We start from the raw sequence: 20,967 nt of genomic DNA, 5'->3' as shown, positions 1-20,967 counted from the left end.
CACCCTCAGGCCATCCAAGATGAAAAATCTGATTTTTTTCTTGAGCAGAACATTGAAGTTTTTTTTTCTTGATGACTCACAAAGTGGAGGTCAATGGTTTTGGTACTTGTTACAATGGTACTTGTTAACAATATTATTATTCATGACACCTGACGATATATTTAAATCTTGTGAAGATAATAGCTTGTTTTTAGGAAAAATACAGAAAGCCTGCATTTTGGACAATGGTAACAGAATTTGTCTTATTGTTTGACTTTAGAAAAATTAACTTAAAGTCAAGAGAAAACCTGAAAAGTTTTTCAAAATTTGGAGTCCCTTTCTAGGATTCCTGAAGGAAGCTGATACAAATCTTTTCTCTGTGTAACTTGTATAACCTGCGATTGATATACCATTATTGTTATATGATGCACCTTTATATTATTATTGTTATTTTTAGTTATTTATTTTATTTTGTATGTTTGATTTTGATTTCTGTTGTACATGCTACAAAAATTAATATAGACCGTGAGAAAAAAACTAAAACTTGTGAATTTTGTGAATAAGTCTTGTGAATTAAAACTATTAAAACCGAACAATATTTATAACATTGTTTATAGTACAACATAGTATTTATAACAACACAGCTATGTAATGTACAAAATGTGTATAACATAACATATGACAGACCTCATTGTGCTGTATCAATAGCTACATGTATGTATTTTGTTTTCCCAATATGTGTACCTTTTGACCCTAAAAGTGTGCCTTTGTCTCTTAAAGGTTGTACTGAAGAAAAAAGTCACCTATACATCTTGGATGGCCTGAGTTAGAGAAAATCAACAAATTTTGCATAATTATTTCTTTATGAATTGACTTGTTTTTACAACTTTAGTAAAGTATTAATTTATTATTGTGTAACATTGAATACACCAATGTTCATTATCGTTTAATCTTTGTGCCTAACACATGAACTAATACAACTTGAAATGCTAAAATACATTAGTTTTGCTATTCGTTTAAGTTAATTGGTTATTTAGCATACACCTAATGGTGTTACCAAACTGAACCTTATTTTAAAGTCTTACTCTTTTGGTATGTAGAATTGTAGAGGAGTACAGTACGTGCTGAAACATAATACTGTTATAAATCCTTCAGTATTTTCCATTGTGTGCCATTAGGACAGTTCTGAAGCCTTAAAACAAGGATGAGTCTCTGCAAGGGCCACATCCGAAGCACAACTTGCAAACTGAGCAGAACCTGCAGAATCTGCTGGCTTTGTGTTTCCATTGAGTCATTCCGAATGTTATTTCAGGAGTACATGCAGCTGATTTGTTTTGCGCCTGTTTGCAAGTTTGAAATCACTTATCAGTCACAGTTTGAAAAATGAGCTGTAAAACGATCCCATACAAGACACAGATTCAACTGCTTTTGCTCAGTGGGTGAACAGCGATAATAACCGGAATCCATAGCAAGCGGATAGTTTCTCTCAGTACATCACTGTGTTTAACAAACACTCTTTAATGCCTGTACTTTTCATGCTCATGAAACATCTTTCGCATCCATACGAAATAAGCTTCGGTGTGTGTAATATAGAGTTGCATTTTGTAGTGTAAAGGGGCTTAATTATGATGTTGTTTTAATTGTAATGCTGCATATGCTGTTCTTCACCATTGCTGCCTATGGGAATAGAAAGTATTCCTGATGGATCTAAAGAGCCGAGGTGTTCCGAGAGCGAATCTGCCATCATTTTACTTCAGACCATTTCATTTCATTCCCACTTCAGCTTAATATCTTTATGGTGGTCATCATCACATAAATGTATATTACGGAAATGCTCAAATTAAACAAATTTTTAACTAGCACACTTCTAATTCGTCATCTAACGCACACTATTTCTGTATTTTCTCTCTCTCTCTCTCAGAGCAACTGACCCCAAATGCCAATTTTGTCTTTAACCTCGTTCTTTCCTTGCTGTATTTTGGGAGCAGGAGTGAATCAATGGTGTTAGGAACTTATTGATCACTAATTAACCAGAAGTGCATTGTGTTTTCAGATGATGGATGTTGTGACTCCTTAGTTAGGTCTTGTGTTGTTCTGTTTCTTGCTCTACTCATGACATCCTAAGCAGCTAAAACGCTAAAAGGAGTTGTCTTTGCTTTTGTACTTGATGTTTAGACATATGGCAAGCCAATAGAACATTTAATACTAGTTTTAATATTCATGTTATTGGTAGATAATATGGTTCAAGCCCCAGCTGGGTCATTTGGCATTTCTGTGTGGAGTTTGGGTGTTCTGGTTTCCCCCACATTCATGCGCTATTGGTGAATTGAATAAACTAAATTGGCCGCAGTGTATTTGTAAACATAAGCTGGATAGTTGGTGGTTAATTCCACTGTGGCGACCCCAGATTAATAAAAGGACTAAGCCGAAACAAAAGGAATGAATAAATGAGTAGTAGCTAATATAAGATAGTATTTCCATAAAATAAGTATTAGTATTTTTTTTTAATTATTGTTTAGCGACTAGTGTTTTTTTTACTAATGGTATTCTGGGTTCACACCAAATGCAAAGAAAATGGGATTGCATCACTAGTTTACTCGTGAGATTCTGCTTCAATTGATATTTTAACTTGTTCGAACAATGCATTTGATGAAAATTCAATGCATTGGTGGCAAGCACATTGCGCATTCCACATCATTCTACCCGCCTAGAGGAAATTTGCCTATATTCACACTCGCACTGAATTTATATGTAATTTGCTCATGTGAATCCTTTAATTTGCATCTGGTGTGTACTTATTAGTAGACACTAGTAACTACTAGTACTTGTTCATTAAATACAAGTATTTTGTTCATTAGTGATGCCTCATTCACACTAGCAGCAACTTTGTAGCTGCCTGTCGCTCTGGGTGGCGGTGTACAAACGTGCGGCCTCTGAGCAAACTGAGAGAGGATCACCTGACTTCTATTAGTGTTTCTATTGGTTGACGATAAAAAAAGTAATTCTTCATTTACAAATAGTTGAAGGATCTCTGTCGCCTCGCTTGACATGCCCACCTTGTCGCCACTGGTTGCGTAGACGGAACTATCAGTTGAAGTGAACAGTCACTTGTCACTTAGCCGCTTTGAGTTGCTCGTAGGGTGAATGAGGCTTGAATACCCTGCTGAAAAAACAGCATAAACCAGCCTAGGCTGGTTGGATGATTTAAGCTGGTCGACCAGCCTGGTTTTAGAGAGGTTTTGGCCATTTCCAAGCTAGATTCTAGCTCATTCAAAATCAGCTATGTCCATCTTAAACCAGGCTGGTCAAGCTGATTTTAACTGGTCATTTTCCAGCCTGGCCAGCTAAGACCCCTAAAACTAAACCCAGCTAAACCCAGCCAACCAGCTTAAGCTGGTTTAAACATTTTTTTTTTCAGCAGTAACAATTCTATTGTCACTAATAGCAAATTTGAAATGCTTGCCATTGGTTTCTATAGAGACCGTCATTTGTATATCAACGGTTCAGTTTTGATTAGTATGTATTCATTTTCAACTGTGATTAGTACATAAATTTAATAGTTTGCATTAGTTATTTTTAATTTATTTTAGTAATTACTTTAGTTCTTTTTTGATACCTACTAACTTTAGAATACTAATCCCTATTTTAAATAAGTAGTAGCTAATGAATAAGAACTAGCATCTAATACACACTACTAGTATCTAATGAAACCAAAAAAGTATATTTTAAAAAGGTACTCGTATTTAATTAATAAGTGAAAATGAAATTCTAAAAATTACTTATAAATTTACTTATTAAATTACTTATAAAACTAGGGTCCCACTTTATATTAGGTGACCTTAACTAATATGTACACCTAAATTAACAATTCATTACAATGTACTTATTGTGTAAATACATGTTTTTACATTGTTCTTATGCTTGATTAAATACCTGTATGTAATTACATTTGTAATTACACTGTTGACCATCCCTTACACCTTAACCCACTCTTAAACCTACCAATACCACCAAACTTGTTCTTAACCAACCCTTATCCTAACTTAAAAGCTCCACAAGTGTTCTCAAATACATTATGAACACAGTATGTATTTATGTTTTGATGTGAGTACATAGTAGTTAAGGACACTTAATATAAAGTGTGACCAAAACTAGTACTAGTTGCATTGAAATACATACTAGTGTGCTATAAAGGTTAAATGTTTAAAAGGCTTGCCATATTAGGCATAATATCCAGATGTTCAAAGCCATGTAAATAGTCCAGGGACTGACCGCGGTGTCGCTTTACATTAGTGCGTTAGCTACATATGCTAGCCCATCTGTTTGCATGCCGAATGCCACAGCACTGTCACCCTCTGTGTACTCGTACCTCTGTCTCTTGGCCAAATGTGCTACACTGCACTAAATGCAGGAACGTTGTAGTGCCAAACCAATGTTGTGTCAATTTTTTTCTCAAGCTTTTCTAACTTTTCCACTGTGCTTCGAAGCCAAACGTTTACATGTAGTTAGCTGTATCTAGACGCACACACACTGACACATTATTAATAGACTCTCTAAATCACTTTCGCCAGTGTAAATGACACAGGGTTCTTCAATATAGCGCATAAACACAACAACAAATGTAAACAACTGTTAAATGTTTTTTGTTTTGTTTTTTTAACTATATGGTGTTATGAGGATAACTTAAAGGGATAATTCACTCAAAAATTGTTTTAGGGATCATGAAAGGGGGATACCTTGAAAGTTTTTTGAAGAGAGAATTTTCAGTTTTTGAGTGAGCTGTACCTTTAAGGCCACTGTGTTTTTGTTGTCTGTCATTTGCTATGCCTTGTGTTTGTTTAGGACTTGTGGCAGGGAGTGTTTTCTCATTTAGCACGGTTTACTGCTCAAAGCATCTTGCAGTTGTGTAAGCTTGCACTTAATAATTCATATTTATAACCTGTTGCCAAAAGTCATAGCAATTTTTTCTAAAGGGATTGAAGACATTGTAAAATACAGAAACATATAATTATACAATAAATGTTTCCCTGAAAATGTGCATTAAAATAAACAACATAAATATTTACTATATTGTGTGTTTTTTTTGTTTTTTTTTTGATTGCTTAGCAACTTTGTTCCAGTCATGGCTTGCCAATAGATACTTCTTGTTGAGTCAGATGTTGTTAAATCAAACATCGTCACAAAGAACATGAATAATATTTGCTATATTAATCATTAACGTTGTTGCTGTTCTGTTTACACTTGGGGTTTTTGAAGTCTTCATGACTTTCCAGAAAAAAAGCTATTCCTCCAACACAATATGTATGCTAATTGTAAGTCATCTTTGATGACAGAGTGCTGACAGAACTTGTTTTGAGTACTATCGTCAATAGAAAATATGAAAATTATGAAAAAGCATGCTTTTTTTTTAAAGAGCTTGAGTAAAATAGATGACTAATGACTCCAAATGGTTCAATGATTTAAATGTTGAAATATATTTTAAAAATGATAATGTGACAAACAAATCTTTGCCATTACACCACGTAGAAGCATCTCAAAAGATGGAAATTCTGGGGCTAGAAGCACGAACATGTGGTTACATGTTAATTTAGCAGATGTTTTGGCAAAGAACAGTTTACTAATTGCAGTGTCATCTCGTCTGGAGCACCCTGAAGCCTTGTTTGGACTGAAACGGTCTGGGATCAAACCTGTGCCTTACGATTGCAGTAGCTTAGGTTAAAAGCAACTTTTTGCCCAAAATTAAATTGTCATTTTAAAAAGGGGGGTAAATGCTGTCATTTGAGCATAAAATCTAATTGATCTGCAAGGCTGCGAAGCACAAATTGAACTCCTAATAAAGCTATTCAGCCAGCATTATTTTTGAACCCCCTCAAAAGCCTCAACTGTCTTAAATTAACCAAACTTAAATAATATCTGGCCCAATGCATGCTCAATGTGACAAGACCTGGTTGAGTTGCGTCAATAATGTGTTGCACCATATCTTGTAAACATAATTGGGCCCCAGTGAAGAGTTTCGGTTACCCGACTTCCATTTTATGGAGAAAAAAAGTACTTGTTCCACAGCAGAAAAAAGAAGTTATGCAGTTTTGTAACAAGATAGGGCGAGTAAATAATGACAGAATATGCACTTTTGGTTCCTTTGAGCCTTATCTGGGTTAAAACCAGACCATCAGCTCTGCACATTTTCTATATCTCCTTAACTAAACACACCTGATTCAGATCTTCAACTTGTTAGCAGAGACTGAAAGACCTGAAACGGGTTTGCAAATTATGGGGGTCTGCTGAGCCCCCTGAGTGACCAGAGCCTCATTCTAATCCTCCCAATTAAAGCGGCACTTATGCATGACATAATATAAAGCAATGAGGATTAAATATTTTATAGCTTGTCTGTTTTTAACACAAATATTTTAAAACTTTAAGGTTAAGGAGGGAAAAAATAAATGTCTCTAAAGCGGACAAATGGATTTACTAAATGGTTTACACCTAACAATTCACACATTTAAATCATGTCCCTTACAGATTTTAACCATGAATTTAGTAAAATGTCAGTAACCACGTGGCATATTTTGCAGTTTTACTAAATACACTATGGTTAAACTATTGTTAGAATAACAAAACAATTTAATAATTTTGCCATGAATAATGGTTTACATTGTTTATACAGTAGCAAAACCATGGCTATACCTGAAATAGCCCCCTATGCTCTTGTATATTATTTGAAATAGCCGCCATTTCTAGTAATGCACTCAATCAATCCTACAACACACTGCAATAATAAATGCACAACCCACATACACTCAATGGCTACAAAATAGCCATTATTGCCATGAGAGTTTGCACACATGTATGAATTTCCGCATCTCACTACAAGATTCACAGCGGACTACTATCGGTGTGTAAATTTCCAAACATAATATTACTTAAATTAACATTTGTTTACATGACAGAAGACAAAATACCTAGTTTCATTACTAACAGAGAGTTCACTAGGTGTTAAACAACTATCTGACCAATAACACAATCTGATTAAGAAGTTGAAAATCTAATCCATCTGAGGGATTTATCAACCAGCAAAGCACGAACAAACATTCACTCATTTTCATTCCCTCCGTCAAGTGGACAATATTTGTGGACTAATGTAGGGAATATTTAATAAGGGTAGGCTATAGGGGCAATTTTATATGCAGAACGTTTTTCTGTTTTTGCATGTCATAAAACCATGGCTAATATCCATAAGGGGTGTTGCAGTCAACATGTTTAAAAGTCCAATTGTATTTGAAAATAATTATCTCCCTAACTAAACTTAAAGTGAAACTTTTGTCACCATTAAGACCTACTCACCCTCATGTCATCTGAGATCTGTGGACAAAAAAAAGATAATTTAAAAACCAAAGTCATTGGAAACCAAAACTGTTGCTCATTCAACATTCTTCACAATATCTTCTTTGGTCCTCATACGAACTGAATGATGTTACGAACTGAATTAGTAAATGACAGAATTTTCATTTTGGGTGAACTATCCCTTTAAAGAGCTCTTCGGAGTAGAACAGCCCTGTTTAACATACCAGCTGAATAACTGAACCATTAACTGGGCGGTTCATCCTCGTCTCCGGTTTTAGTGCAGACAGCACGACCTGAAGGCACCACCTGAAATTTCAAACAATGCGCTTGAACTTCTTCTGAGCAGGTGTAGCTTATTGATGATAAGCCAATTTCTTCTGTGGAAACGTCTGGAACCAAAACTGATGGAACCAAAACTTCAAGTTTGAGAAATCTTTTTTCAAGAGTTGTACTGAGGTGAGCAGCAGTGTCTTCTTTCTTATTTTTACGAACACGCGATGCTTTATTTGTATTTCTTCTTCGCACTGATTTTTACTGAATTAAATTATAACGAAGTTTACCAACTGGTTCATGTATTTTAAACAAGTAGCATACCGTCCCTATAACCCACCTGTGTTTGTATTAGGCGCGCGTTTGTTTTTCTTGAAACGTTTATCAAATGAATCAAGTCCTGTAATGTGTGAGTGACTCTACTAACGGAAGCAACTTTATAAACATTTCTCCCTCCTCATTGGTGGTTCTCCTGCGCGTAGTATCGCCACATTATTTACACTACAGATTTATTACAAACCGGTGAACAGCGAATGTTTGTCATGTCCAAATTTGCCCTAAATACTTGCTGACCGCTGAAGGATGAACACTCTGTACACATAAACATCTTGTTCTGGAACTCCTGCGGCCGTCAGGTGTTTTCGCCCACCCCCAATCGAATAGTTCTGTTTGCTCGATACAAACGGAAATGGGGATGCCATGAATGTGACATTGCTGTTTTTTTTTCTGTCAAAAAAAATTCAAACGTTCACTAATAAGCTATAGTCTATTTTTTTTCACCCAAAGTTTGCTTACTCTGACTATAACATAAAGTAAAACAATATGTTTCAAAATATTTATATTTTAAAGCACCTAAATCTTTTGTGTCAGCTTGTGATATGCAGTTTGAATTGGTTTATTTTACATGCTACTGTTCTATATGAATTATCATAGGTGGGATCTAGACCTCAAACTTACGCAAAGAGCTACACAGTTTGTGTTGATTTCACTATTCAGAAAATAATTTCTTTTTTTGTTTGTTTGTTTTGTTTTTCAATATCAAGCCTTAATAAATGTTAATATGTAAAGTGTTTGCTAATCATTTAATTATGTCTATTAAAAGTTTATTAATTATGTTTATTAACATGAGAAAATGCCATATACTAAATAAAAACTCATATTTTTGTCTTTAGTACACGAAATGTTGTACATAAAAGGGAAAAAAAACTAAATCCTGCTATGCTGATAAAACATTGAATCAAGATCTGTTTAACAAGGCAGCACAGCATTTGGTTAATTATTTCTTTTTTTCTGTGCTTGGTTTAGATATTGTTTACATTATTAGGCCACTCAGCAGATAGGCATATAATTATTACTGTGTATGAAACATTTGGACATTTTGACAGACTAATAACTCTTTTCAGCAGATGAAGTCGGAAAGGTTGTTGTGGATTTGTGCTTCAAACACAAACACAGATCCTGAGTAAAAGGTAAGATGCACTTTAAAAAGTTAAATGATACAGATACAGAAATAAGGTTTAAGTCAAGTTGAGCTCTATTGTCAATCTGTTACATTTGTGGACATACAGTGGAATAAAATGTCTTGTCTTGCAGTATACCACAGTGCTACATAAATAAGCAATCATATATATATATATATATATTTACATACAGTACATGCAGCTTTTATTTATTTTTGAAGAAATCATATATAATAAAGTATTTATTATTCTTATGCGAATGCAATACTTTTTGTGCACTTTTTTGAGATTTCTTTTGCCAAATTTATCTAAAAAAAAATAGCTTTTCATTTTATCTAACCATTTTTTCCAGTGAATATTGTAGCAAAATGTATTAATACAACTGTGGTTTTAGCTAAGGCTAAGGTAGCTTTAAGGTTTGTTACATTTGATTTGAAGTGCTGCAACTATAACAACCACAGCCCTCACTGAAAAATGTTGCCAGAAACTACAGTGAAATACTTAAGTAGACAGTTAAGAAGTTTGTTACAAGTTTCTCTTACAACTTTTATAGATTTTTTAAGAAACCACAACAATAGAAGTTGTTGTTCATTCAAAGAAAGAGTATCATCACATATGAGGGAATGTGTACTGAAATAAGATCCTTTCAATTTTCCAAAAACTGAAAACTAATACTCTGTTACAAAAAAACAAACATTTTCTGTACCAACTGCTTTTTCATTTCCTCATTGTCCACCCATGATGACATTAGAATGACATTAGGCTGCACAATGTATTGTTTCAGCGTCATAACAGTTACATTACAGGATGTACACTAGGGATCATAGTTGACCAGGCACCACAGTTCAAAGCACATGTGATTAGGAGATTTATTGCAAACTTTAACCATAAATAAGTAGATGTTTATAATTTTTATGTGTTTGAGACCTGGGCCTGGTTGCATGAAAGCACTTAAGCTAAGAAATTCCATAGTAATAATGTAAAGGGTACTCTTAATGAAACTTGGTTTCACTCTGAAACCTAACTAAAGGAAGTTAAGGCTGCTAATAAGTTCCCCCATAATTTTCGTTAAGGCAGGGTAGGTAATTTGGTTTAAAACCATTTTTTGTTATGCTGGTTGAAAGTCTCTTCACATCTCAATAGCACTCAAAGTTAAGAGGTTGAGTGAATTTATATGTATTTTAAAGGGCTTCTATTTTACCCCCCTTACAAGATCTAAGATAAGACGTTGATGTCACCAGAATGTGTCTGTAAAGTTTAAGCTCAGAAATACCCACCAGATAATTTTTACACCCTGCTGAAAATGACAATTTTGGTTTCAGAGAAAATTGTAGCTGTTTTTGTCGCCTGTGCCTTTAAATGCAAATGAGCTGGTTCTCCCCACCCACTATTCAAAAATGTGTGTCTGCTTCTCCTGCATCACACCAGATAAACAGCAGTCAGTGAGTGACACTAATGAAGTGGAGATCCAGTTTGTATTATTTATTTATTAATTTGTTTTGTACTTTAAAATCAAGCCAGGTTCATTCTGAAAAGGTACCTCTATATACGCTTCTGGAGACTGCGAAATACGTGCTAGGAGGTTCTTTTTTTTTTTTTTTTTTTTTTTGTGAATCCACGAGAGGCCGCTGTTTACATTTTTTAAGATCTCGCGAGGGCCATTCGCGCCTGCTGTTCTCGCATAAACCCACCAGAGGCCGCTGTTGACTGACTGTTTGACTAACTGAACAACTGACTGACCGACCAATCGACTGACCCACCATCCTCCTTTCCTAAACCCAACCAATTTTATTGATTGACCTACCCACCCACCCACTTCCCTAAACCCAACCAACATTTTTCAAAAGCAATCTAGTAAAAAAGCCCTTTGTCTGATTTTTACCATATTTTCAGATTTTACCACATTCTCAACCTGTTATTTACTTGTTTATTTTATTTTTTGGATTTAGTTTTTGTCTTAAGTGCTTTCTGGAACTCTTCACTCTTGAACTCTGGAACTCTTGTCTTACCTGCTTCACCGGACTCAAACCACGTCGTTGTGGTCAACTCCTCTCTGCGTCCTCTTGTAATTCTGTCGACATACATAGCATGCTAATGAGACAAACTGGTCACAGCAGGAAAGCTGTTTATACTTAGGTAAGCGCGAAAAGGAATGGCGTGATTACCGACCCATAGCACTCCTTTAAAAAATTAAATACAGCCATACGTACCTCTGGCTACATAATGTGTGGTCCCCAGAAAAACGTATATAGTACTACGTTTTCAGAATGAGCCTATGTTGTTTAAAATCCACAAACAGAGACTACTGTTGTACAATTGAAGCATCCTCGTTTATAGTTGTACTGACACTATGTAGATGTGCTGATTCCAGCAGTTATGAATTAAATAGCGATTTTTGCTGTTTTTTTTCTACAAACATGCACTGTTTTTAAAATGTTTTAAACTTTTACTAGGTGCAGTTTTTTTCAGAGAGTTGAACAGGGGCCTGTTTCAGTAAGGAGGTTCAAACAACTCAGAGTTTAAACTTGAACTCTGAGTTGATTTACCGAGAGATTAAAAACTCAGAGTTTTCGGTTTCAGAACAGCTGATCTGAGTTGGGTCAATCAACTTCGAGCAGACCAACTCAGAGTTAAGCACGCACACCGTGACTTTAAAAAGGCATTATCAATGGAGCGCAGACATTACGAGTGACTATGGCAATATCTTATAAAAGAGATCACCATTTCTTTCTCCAGCTGAACTTGATGTTCTCATGCAAAGTTATAGCAAATATGAGTGTATATATTTGAAAAGAAGCAACCATCAGTGAAGAAGAGACAGTTAGCGTGGGAAAACAGCTGCTCAAGTTAATAATGCCTAATTTTACTTTTTAAGTATTTAAATATTTAAGTATAATAAAATAAGTAATGTAATTTGTGACGTTTATATTTTTTTCTAAACTTTTTTATACATTTATTAGTTTTAAATGATTTAACAGTGCACTTGTGTGTCTGCCTTTTTTATTGATCAAGTGATAGAGGTTAATATAACATTTAGAAGGTAAGTAGTACTAAAAATAATTTTTAGAAAGAATAATAATCCCATTAATCTAGTTACAGTGCATGTTGAAGGTGAATTTAATTAAATTATTTATTAAAAAAGGATAAGCCATTCTAGTACAGTTCTTTTGTGTGTGACTAAAATGTAGGCAATATCTATATTTCCATCCAAATATATTACATAAATTTATTTGCAAAACTGGAATATTGCATAAAAGATGCGAATAAAATTCCATCCAACGAGTCAAAGAGAAAAAAATTGTCACTTCCTGATTAAACTGGCACCAAATATGAACAGTAAAAACAGAATTTACTGTGGTAGAAGAAGCTGCGTCAATTCTTTATTTAGCCTAATTAATGTACTTGCGCCTCGATGTCAGAAGACAATGCTGAAACAAAATGAACACGTGGGGGCGTCTGAAGCCATGAGACGCGGAGACTCTTGACACGCACCAGACGTTCGGAGGTAATTAATAATATACACTAATACTGAAACAGTTAAGGCATTTTAGAATGACTAAAACAATATTTAAGACATGTTACAGTGTGCTCAGCCTGCTGGTTTGTCCATTTACACACATTTTCATTATCATATGATCATAATCTTTTTTTTTAATGTACATACTGTAATTTGTTCAGTAAAAGTGTTTCCATCGTAGTTTATGTGCTCATTTTCTATCAAATAAAAGTTTATTCTACTCAGTTATGCGCGTTTTTTATACATATTTTAAAAAGTTATGTGCAGCATGACGTTTCTATCAGTCGTTTTTATGCACGTATCCAAAATGAGCATTAAAATAGGTGGGTGGAAACGTAAGGCTAAGGCGAGAAATACCGCTTCATCTTTAAAAAAGGGGAGGAGACAGACAGAAACTCTGAGTTTAGAGAATAAAACCTGCTTCTGACCAGGTTAGATTCACAGAGTAAGTTACCACAGTAACTGACTCTGAGTTAAAGTTACCTCTCTTTCAGAAACAGGCTTGACTTACCCTGCTTTCTCGAGTTTAACAAACCTGCCATTTTGAAACGGACAACCCAGAGTTTCTCTCATTTCAGGGTTAAAATACATAAATAGTTTTCAGTTAACCTCCTTTCTGAAACAGGCCCCTGATCTTTTTATCCCAGTTTATATGCAATTCCTGTCTTGTGTACATGTTTATATGTGTTACTATGGAGACATGTTAATATGCGCCTGTCATACAATTCAGTGAGTGGGTGAGCTCTTCTGTAATATAGCTTTTAATATTTTCCATCTGCCAGCACATATAAATATGGAAAGCCAGATACAGTAGGTCAAAATGTGTGAGTTTCAACACAAACAGTGCAAAAAGAAAACAACCACAGCACTCATTGCCATATGTTGCCAGAAACTGCAGTGAAACACTTAACCTTGAACACAGCCATGGTTTTGCTTAAATGCATTGGAAGACAGTTAAGAAGTTTGTTACAAGGCTCTTAATGAAATTCTCTTGCCTCAGGAATTTTTCCCCCTCAGGGATGCCCCTAAGTCAAATTTCTCAGGGCTTACTTAGAGTAACTGGACCCTGTTACCATGTTAACATTCCAACAACGTTCAAAGAATTCAGAAACATTTGTTAAAACATTGAATGGCATATGTAGCTTAAAAAGATGAACTATATTTAATTAATACAATGAAACTACACAGTGTTATATTACATTTGATTATTTAATATCTGTACTGTCAGACTCCACAGAAAATCATAAAGGACTGTTAATATAATTAGCATTTTTGTATAAAATATTAATGTTCTATCATATTTATTTATACTAAAATGTTTTTATTATAAATTTATACACTCACCGACCACTTTATTAGGTACACGTGTCCAACTGCTTGTTAACGCAAAATTCTAATCAGCCAATCACATGGCAGCAACTCAAGTGAGCAGATGTTCTGTTGACGTTGATGCCAGGGATCAGAAGAGAATGGCCAGGCTGGTTCAAGCTGATAGAAAGGCAACAGTAGCTCAAATAACAACTCGTTACAACTGGGGTATGCAGAAGAGCATCTCTGAACGCACAACACGGTCAACCTTGAGGCAGATGGGCTACAGCAGCAGAGAACCACACGGGATGCCACTCCTGTCAGCTAAGAACAGGAAACTGAGCCTACAATTCGCACAGGCTCACCAAAATTGGACAATAGAAGATTGGAAAAAGTTGCCTGGTCTGATGAATCTCGATTTTTGTTGCGACATTTGAATGGTAGGGTCAGAATTTGTTGTCAACAACTTGAAAACATGGATCCATCCTGCCTTGTATCAACAGTTTAGGCTGCTGGTGGTGGTGTAATGGTGTGGGGAAGATTTTCTTGCCACACTTTGGGCTCATTAGTACCAACTGAGCATTGTGTCAACGCACAGCCCACCTAAGTATTTTTGCTGACCATGTCTATTGCTTTATGACCACAGTGTACTCATCTTCTGATGGCTACTTCCAGCATGATAACACGCCATGTAATAAAGCTCAAATCATCTCAGAGGGACTTTTTGAACATAACAATAACTTCACTGTACTCAAATGGCCTCCACAGTCACCAGAGGTCAATCCAATCGAGCACCTTTGGGATGTGGTGGAACGGGAGATTCGCATCATGGATGTGCAACCGACAAATCTGCAGGTATCATGTCAATATGAACCAAAATCTTTTGAGGAATATTTCCAGTACCTTGTTGAATCTATGCCATGAAGGATTAAGACAGTTCTGAAGGCAAAAGGGGGTCCCACCCTACTTGTGAGGTGTACCTAATAAAGTGGCCGGTGAGTGTAGACGTACTCCCTCACCAATTCAAATTATGGATTCTTTCCAAACAGCTTTCAAATCATCTAATGAAATTATTATATTACTGTATATACTTTGCAGAAAAATAAATATTCCAATCCATTTTTGTCCAGTATTGTTCAGCCCAATTGCAAAATACAGCTAATTCTCAATAATTTATGCTTCTTTCAAGTAATTACAGCAATTTTAAAATAAATTATGAGCATGGCCCTGTTTTATAGGATGTTTGTCAAATTAAAAGCTACAACTAAAACATATGAGCTAGCTTTTATTCTGTCCACAGTCATAGATCTGTTACGTAACCCTTCAGACATGCAAAACACTTATACCATTCTCACAGAAGTTGAATAAATGAAACTGAAAGGTTAGAATCCTAATACCCAATACCCTTCGTCTGTTTCAGATCTCTCCCACGCATGTGAAAATGCTTGTTCCGCTGGTACTTATTCTCAGCCTTCAGGCAGTTCTGCACATTAAGCATGCAAAAGCAAAGCAGTCATGCACAATAGCATTTGATAAGCTTTCAGCAGACTGCAAAGGTCTACGACTCGACAGTGTGCCTACAACACAACTGCCCGACTCTCTGGAAGAGCTCGATCTGTCTTTCAATACCATACACGTCATCCGCAAACAAGACTTTGTCAAACTCACTTATCTACGAGTCCTCAAGCTTAATTTCAACAACATCTCTCTTGTTCTGGATGATGCCTTTCAGGGAAACCTGCTGCTGGAGGAGCTAAACTTATTCAACAACTCCTTGACAGAAATCCCATTTAAAGCCCTTGAGCCACTCACCAATTTGAAGGTTTTAGAAATGTCCAATAATCTGTACTCACAAGCATCTTTGGGTGCTGCTTTCCTGAATTTCAATCAGTTGAAAGTGCTGTCCATTGGCGGACCCCTGGTTAGCAGTTTGGGAAGCCGTGACATTTATGTGTTGAAAAACATTTCATTAGACAAGTTTGCAGTAAAAACAGGCACTGGATTTAGGGATTATGAACCGGGGTATTTCAAAAGCCTCAGCACAAAACACTTGTGGTTTGATATAGCTTTTGACAAAAATCCTGATTTACTTCCTAAGATGTTGAAAGATCTGGCAAACAAGACATTTGATGTGCTACGTTTCAGAAACCTTTTTGAATTTCAGTATTACACAGGAAAACGGGACATTTTTTATGGCCTTCAGTATGTAAATGCTCAAACCCTAACCTTCTATCGAGGTAAATTCAACGAGGAAGTTATGAGAATGGCTCTGAAAAATGTGGAGATCAGTCCAATCAAAGCCCTGGAACTGCTGCTCATCGATTTTGCTCGTTCGCAGAACAGAACACAAGGATCCAGTGTGAAGAACTTGTCCTTGGACAGGCTGGTTCTCTCGTAAGTTATAAATCACCCCTGTTCATTAAAAATGCTCAAATAATGATTCACTAATGTTGCCTTTAATCCTTGATGGAGACTTTTATGAGTCAGTTCTTTTTAATTGAATCAGTAATATAAAGCTTGGCCAGATCACTCAGAAATCCAGACGAATTACCTTTTTTTATTTAAAAATCAAAAGGGGGTGTAGTCTAATTACAGAAAGAATGACTCATTTGTTTTACTAAAACAGACACATGCAGCATACCACTGATTTGAACCCTTTTTACATAAGTTTGAGATGCTCTTCCAACTTACATTTTTTTTAAAGAATACTCTTATTAAGAATGCATCACTATAAAAGGTTCCATGACAAGTTTTATTGTGAAAAATGATATTCTGATTCTCCGATATGTGTAAGACATATTTCGTCATTTAAATAGCTTAACAATGATCATATTATTTGGTCTATAATTGGTGATATAATAGGCCATTAGTTAGTTTGCGGTGCAGTGGAGAAACTAGAGCTGCTGGATTTAGAAAAGGTTCATTCATCAGCTTCTCCAAAAATACATGAAAATAAGTGGCTGTTTAACTCTAAGAGGAATAGAGTAAATGTTCTAGTATTCTATATTTTGTATACCTGAAGTGAATAAAGCACATAATTTTATTATGTTTAAACATGTTATATTACATTATATTTTAGATATTATATGTTACATATTTATTATTATTTGTATCAAGTGTCACAGGTGTCTTTCTTTGGCTCACCATGAGCCACCGCATGAAAGCAGATTTTAAATTTTCAGCTGATTACATGATGCACTGAACGTTCTAATCATAATGACATAATCGTACTCTCTAGGGACCACACTGATCACACTGGTGTGATTGTACATGTCAAAGGCTTAAATCAGTGGACTTACTAACTAGTTGCTCAAATGATAATTTTTTTTTAATGTTAAAAGATTACCATGTGTGTTTATTATGTGATAATAAGATTAATAGTTTGTTACTGTTAATTGGGTTAATATAGGTTTTGAAGCAATAAAAGTGTAATAAAGCCTCATTTATTTATTTATTTATTTATTTTAAATGCATTTAATTAATTTTGCAATAGAATAAATTTTGAACTGAAATGATTCTCGCTAAATTCATTACAATACATATTTCTTTATGTAAATATGTTAATTATTCTCATCTTTATTGCTATATCTTTTTTTCTCCCATTCAGGGACATCAGTAATCCAGATATAATGCGCTTCGACTGGAGCTTTACATGGCTTAATCATGTCCGCAAATTCATTGTATGGAATGTAAACTTCAACAGTGTCCCCTGCGACTCGTGGCCGGAGATGAAGAGTGTTGAACTTCTGGACATCTCCAACAACCAGCTGCTGGACAGTTATATATACAACCCGCTATGTGATACCAGGAACACACTGCACAAGCTGGACACCTTTAACGTCAGTCATAATAGACTTACCAGCCTCAGTGACTTGGCATCTCTGACTAAAGACTTTGTCAAGCTAACAACAATCGATATGAGCCACAACCAGCTGCAATACCTGGGCAACGGTGCCTGTGACTGGAGAAAAACCATTACTAAAGTGATCGGTAATCACAATAGTTTAACAAGCGACAGTTTTAAGTGCCTCCCTACTTCGGTAAACTTCCTGGATCTTTCATACAGCAGTCTAGACCAGCTGGACATGGATTATTTCAATAAAGCCTCTGAGTTAACCGAGCTCCTTCTTAGCGGAAACAAGATCAAATTCATCCCATCAGGATGGAAGAATCGATATTTGAGGACGCTAGCTTTAGATGGAAACTCATTTGGACTTGTTAGCATGAAGTCTTTTAAGGACATGCTTAGCCTGCGTGTTTTGACTGCAGGAAACAATCCTTACCATTGTACCTGTGATCTGTACACATTCATTCAGGAAACTACAAGCAAAGGCAAGGTGACCATTACTGACTGGCCCAACAACTACAAGTGTTACCATCCTGAGCGTCTTCTGAACACGATGGTCTCAAAATACTCCCCGGGTCATTTAGCCTGTGATATAACACTTGTTATCATTATATCCGTGTCAACAACGGCAGCTGTTGTCCTGGTTATTATGCTTCTGTGCTACATTTTTCATGTTCCATGGTACGTTAAAGCCACATACCAAATCATCCGAGCCAAGTACAGGGCCCATAAGGAAGGTTTAGGTCAAGGGGTGGATTACGCCTTTCATGCATTCATCTCTTACAGTCATTCGGATGCAGACTGGGTTCGAAATCATCTGCTTCCTTGTCTAGAGAATGTCAAACCTCCTTACCGGCTCTGCATCCATGAAAGGGACTTCATTCCGGGGAAGTGGATCATTGACAACATCATCGAGAACATTGAAAACAGTCGCAAGGTACGTCGACACACACACTTAGGTACATTGAAGATGCCTTTTTACAAGAGAAAAATACACTGCCTGGCCAAACACTTCTAATAATAGAGTCACTGTTTGGATTTAAGAGTAAGCAAATACTGTATTTAAGTGCACGGTTAGATCTTTACTGCAGTAATTGATATGTTTGGCAACAATTATATAGTTTTTTCCCTCTTTTTTTTCTTTTTTTTAAATACTTTTATTTTAAGGTTTTTTAAGTACAAAATAGCTAACAAACAACATTGTCTCAGAATACACACACTTTGCAGGTATTTATAATATGAACTGCCATACATGTGGGTCCTGCTATTAGAGATACAAAAATAGAAATGTAGTGTTACAGAGTATGTAGTTATCAAAAAGTCCTAAAAGGTAGTGTGCCAGTCAGTTTTGGATTGTGCACGTTTCAAGTCTGATTATTCAAGAAAGGTTTCCCAGGTAGCAAAGACTTTTCCGTTAGAATTGGACCTTATAAATCAGAGCCTTTCCAAATGGATGACAAAGGCCATGTCCTTTAATTACATTCTAAAAGAAAGAGGTAAAAGAGATTTCCAGTTTTTTAGTATTAGCCGCTTGGCTACAGTCATGCCAGGAGTGAGGGCTTGTTGGAGATGTTTTAGAACGATGAGGGAGTGTTCAGAAACACCAACAATTGCAGGCTCTGTCTGGGAGAAGGGAAATGTAATAGGCCTTGGAGTAGAAATAAAAAATGTTTGTCCAAAAATCAAACAAAGAGGGGCAAAACCAAAATGCATGAGCTGTGATGTTCTCTGTAATTTTACACTAATCACACATAGGTTAAAAAGAAGAAAAAAATTTGTGTAACTTGGTTTTGGCAACAATTGTTTTAAACTGTCTTTTTATTTTGTTCTGTTCTCTGAGGTGTACTTATAATGATATGAAGATTATTGACAACAGAAACATGATTTAGAAGTAATAGGCTATTTCTAAACAGTTGTGTTGCGTAATATATTGATATTGTTTTAGTATTTTTTCCTTGAATGGACAGTTCAAAGAAAATATTTTGTGTAAAAATGTCTTCACGGGTGTTTAATTTTAATCATAAGGTAAACAAAAAAGTTTCAAACTGGAGCTCCTTCATGGGATTCGACACATGTAAACAGACTCGCTTCCCACACTCATCATTGATTCCAAACCGACCAATCACAGAGCTTGCACTATGTGCCATTGCTACATGTAGTTACATTTTTTGAGAGATGCGAGGGATCTGTAACCACGCGAAAAGTTCGCCGGACCATAACGTGTGCGCGAGGCAGAAGTATAAACAAAGTGGTGTCATGTAGGATTAGAAAATTGATCTGGAAAAATTAGATCGATTAGAGGTTGTGATTTTGATTACTTTTTGATTAATCGCCCAGCCCTATTTATATTGTTAAATGTCTTCATATCTCACAATTGTGATTTTATAGCAGGTGTACTCGGTTATCTTGCAGTTGCAACTTTATATTCTTAGTGTTATTTTCTACAAATTGTCACATTATAACTTTATAAAAATTGGCTTTTTTTATTCCAAGATCAAAGTAGGTTCCCATATAAATATATTTATATATTCAATATAAAATATTTTATTTTTAAAAAGTAAAAAATTAATTAACTTGACAAAATGCTGAAAGTAATCAGAGTTTTCTCTCTTTTAAGGTCATTTTTGTGTTGTCGCATAACTTCGTCAACAGTGAGTGGTGCAACTATGAGCTCTACTTTGCCCAGCAGCGGGCAATTGGCAAAACATTTAGCGATGTCATCCTGGTCGTGAAGGAGCCCATTGATCCCACTTCTCTTCCCAGTAAATTCTGCAAACTCAAAAGAATGCTCAACACCAAAACCTATCTAGAGTGGCCTCAGCAACCCACAGAACAGAACTTCTTCTGGATCCAGCTGAGGAGTGTTCTGGGTAAACCAAACTCTATACGGCCGAGAACAATCAGCCGACATAGTAGACTGTCTTCAGCGAGGTCTGTTTCCTTGATAGAGGCACCACAGATCCAAGATCCTGAAGGCCCAGATGAAGAGGATCACCAGAACAGCCCCCAGCCTTCTAATAAATGTCAACTAACTTGCATAGAAGTTGCTTGAAGGACATCAACATACAAGACTTTCAATGTAAAGCAGTAAGAGGTGACCAGATTGTATTTTTATTTTCCCTCTACATACAGAATTATACAAAGGAGTAATTGACAATGAGCTTTTGAATTATTAGAAAATAAAGCAAGCTCGAGTTGTCTTAATCTTCTAATAATTTAATTTACTAGAATGAATTATTTCACTT

At 35.7% G+C, this 20,967-nt stretch overlaps 2 protein-coding genes and 1 long non-coding RNA gene across 17 annotated transcripts in view; 2 read left to right on the top strand and 1 right to left on the bottom strand.

The window, feature by feature from the left end:
• Nucleotides 1–5,045, top strand: part of si:ch211-113g11.6 — a 44,373-nt gene extending 39,328 nt beyond the window's left edge. The window contains exon 15 of the mRNA XM_073925117.1: nucleotides 1,901–5,045. The gene's annotated coding sequence lies outside the window, so the exon portion shown is untranslated. The remainder of the gene's footprint in view (nucleotides 1–1,900) is intronic.
• LOC141378216 (uncharacterized) lies at nucleotides 4,536–8,001 on the bottom strand. The gene is made up of 2 exons (XR_012392164.1): nucleotides 7,931–8,001; nucleotides 4,536–7,338 (listed from the first exon to the last, which is right to left on the bottom strand). It is a non-coding gene; the product is annotated as an uncharacterized lncRNA (long non-coding RNA).
• Nucleotides 7,566–20,926, top strand: tlr18 (toll-like receptor 18). Of its 15 annotated transcripts, none has more exons than XM_073924822.1 (7): nucleotides 7,566–7,776; nucleotides 8,994–9,059; nucleotides 14,522–14,730; nucleotides 15,296–16,269; nucleotides 17,483–18,403; nucleotides 18,509–18,659; nucleotides 20,340–20,926. In XM_073924822.1, the coding sequence occupies exons 3-7, from the start codon at nucleotides 14,704–14,706 to the stop codon at nucleotides 20,772–20,774; spliced, it is 2,508 nt and encodes an 835-aa protein (XP_073780923.1). In that variant the 5' UTR covers nucleotides 7,566–7,776; nucleotides 8,994–9,059; nucleotides 14,522–14,703; the 3' UTR covers nucleotides 20,775–20,926. The 15 variants fall into 15 exon arrangements, with proteins under 15 accessions (XP_073780923.1, XP_073780926.1, XP_073780925.1 ...); XM_073924825.1 differs by having other exon boundaries at nucleotides 14,522–14,870; XM_073924824.1 differs by lacking the exon at nucleotides 14,522–14,730 and having other exon boundaries at nucleotides 8,997–9,059.
• Nucleotides 20,927–20,967: the final 41 nt, after the last annotated feature.

Source organism: Danio rerio, chromosome 16, assembly GCF_049306965.1.
Source record: "Danio rerio strain Tuebingen ecotype United States chromosome 16, GRCz12tu, whole genome shotgun sequence".
NCBI classification, from domain to species: Eukaryota; Metazoa; Chordata; class Actinopteri; order Cypriniformes; family Danionidae; genus Danio; species Danio rerio.
Note: the sequence above shows the minus strand (reverse complement) of the source record. Positions and strands in the feature narration are given on the sequence as shown.